We start from the raw sequence: 2,097 nt of genomic DNA, 5'->3' as shown, positions 1-2,097 counted from the left end.
TGCTGCCCTTTTCACTGAGCTGAACATCAAAGATTTCCTCTAATGTTGCAGATGTCAGTTGCTCCGCACTTGAGCACATGAAGGGCAAGAATGCAGATGCATGCTGCTCCAAAGCATGAATGACATCCAGTGTAGAAAGTCCATCCTTGAATCTAGAAAACATTTAGAACAATCATCACATTTATAAAAATCACGGTCAGGGATTGCGAATAAAAAGAGTGAAGAGGACACACGGACATAGTTCAAGTGTTATCTGTAAGAAACAATAAAATAAACTGCTTAATTAAAGAGGTAGGCTAAAGAATGTCAAATCATGTAAAGAAACAAGTTAACTTTAACTAAAATAAGCCAAACTGAACTAACCAAACTTAAGAAAAACACCCAAGGGGACAAGAGGGAAGGATTAAGCCCAATAAGACCCTCTGCACTACAACACAGCACCTCAGTCTTTTTATATAGGGCTGAAGAAGCAGTTCAGGTGTTTTCAGTCAGTGTGACTGCTGCACTCCAACCACTGGACCCGCCCCTGCTGCTGTAGCTCAACAGCCACCTGACAGGGTTGTTACACCTTCATGACAAAGGATCTTAAAGGAGCAGTTCTTCCCAACATACAAGAACATAATTTTGATTGATAATTTAGAACATAATACAATGTTTAATGTTCTAATCTTTTTTTACAACAGGCAATCTTGCTAATTCGTTCATTGTCTGAAAAAGAATAAAATGCCAAATGACTAGTAAAAGTTTTAACAACCAAACATTACATTATTGTGTAGTGCTGTAGATCTTTTTCCATTTACTGAAGTAGGTGTGCCAGCTCCTTGCTCATTTGGATGGTGACTACTGTTATAAAATTACCCTGCATTCATTTGTTGAAATTATGAATTTGACTTTGGAAAAAAAATACATGAACATATTTAACAACGATCTTAAATTAGGCAAACATCTCACCTTTGTATTGAAAAGTGATTGCGGTAAATGATGTACCACTGAAGGAAATCCTTTATGATCTTCTTTTTGTCATCCAAACTGGCAGGGTACTGAAAGCAACCAGCAGTCTGTAACATGCTGGAATGTCTGTCAACAGATGTATGTAGTTCATCTAGTGTAGTTGCATTTGATATCTAGGGTAGAGAACAATGATCATAAACATAAATGGATGTGCTGGCACACTCCCATTTGAGGTATTTAACATGGAAAAAATAGACTTAATGAATGTCAGAATTTATTTATTCTGCCTTTACAGTATGAAGACATTTTTAAATGTAACAACATAACCTGATAAGGACACATCACAAATGGTTTCAATTACTTGTCCTTAGTTACTAGCCCTACCCAGGTTAAAGAAAAAAGCATCACTGTGATCTGACTTGAACAACTACTTGAGCTTTGTTAATAATACCAACTCACCTCAAGCAAGGAAGCCCGCATGGCGTCATCAGTGATACCTTCCACCTTGGCTTCAATATCAGTGGTTGTTTCTGTGAGGTGATGGTACAGCATCTCTGCCAAGAAGTGAGGACCGGGACCACCATGAAYGATAGATGTGGCAATCATCCTCCCAGCAAGAAAGTATTCATCATCTTTTRCAGCTGTATGTAATTTTGTCACATTAGTTCTACATCAATCAAGACTTTACAATGAACATTCTGAAACATCACTCTGAATGATGTTATACCTGCACTGTCAAACGTGATGAATTTCCTGTCCTCTGGTCCATCAAAGATACTACGAGTTCTTAGGCAGTTCATCAGGAGGGTCAGGAACTCACGCTTGGGACCACCGTTGTCCACACCATCCTCAGCTTGTCCCTCATCATCAGTGAACTTCACCAATATTTCATGGCATGGGTTAAAGGAAGCATGTTTGAAGCCTCGGACTGCTCCATCCCACACATTGGTTCTATTGATATTGAATCTGTTGTGAGATGTTCCTGTTATTTTTGCAGAAAGCTCTGAAATAATGTCTGCAGCTGTCATCTTGTCTGTACTGTAAAAGAGGTAGTATATTTTTACTTCCGATATTAGAGGCAGAAAAAAATTCAGAAAAATGCTAATTAGTAATTAATACCTTTCATTTTTGAAGTACTCCATAGGC

At 38.2% G+C, this 2,097-nt stretch overlaps 1 protein-coding gene across 1 annotated transcript; it reads right to left on the bottom strand.

The window, feature by feature from the left end:
* LOC106534387 (G2/M phase-specific E3 ubiquitin-protein ligase) lies at window positions 1-1,989 on the bottom strand (the record flags this gene model as incomplete). Its single annotated transcript, XM_014031010.1, is given in 4 exon segments — window positions 1-152; window positions 952-1,124; window positions 1,411-1,592; window positions 1,679-1,989. Coding segments are annotated over 4 exon segments (818 nt in total), but the record flags the coding sequence as incomplete, so codon positions are not given.
* Between the last annotated feature and the right edge of the window lie 108 nt (window positions 1,990-2,097).

Source organism: Austrofundulus limnaeus, unplaced genomic scaffold (genome assembly GCF_001266775.1).
Source record: "Austrofundulus limnaeus strain Quisiro unplaced genomic scaffold, Austrofundulus_limnaeus-1.0 Scaffold1159, whole genome shotgun sequence".
Lineage (NCBI taxonomy): Eukaryota > Metazoa > Chordata > Actinopteri > Cyprinodontiformes > Rivulidae > Austrofundulus > Austrofundulus limnaeus.
Note: the sequence above shows the minus strand (reverse complement) of the source record. Positions and strands in the feature narration are given on the sequence as shown.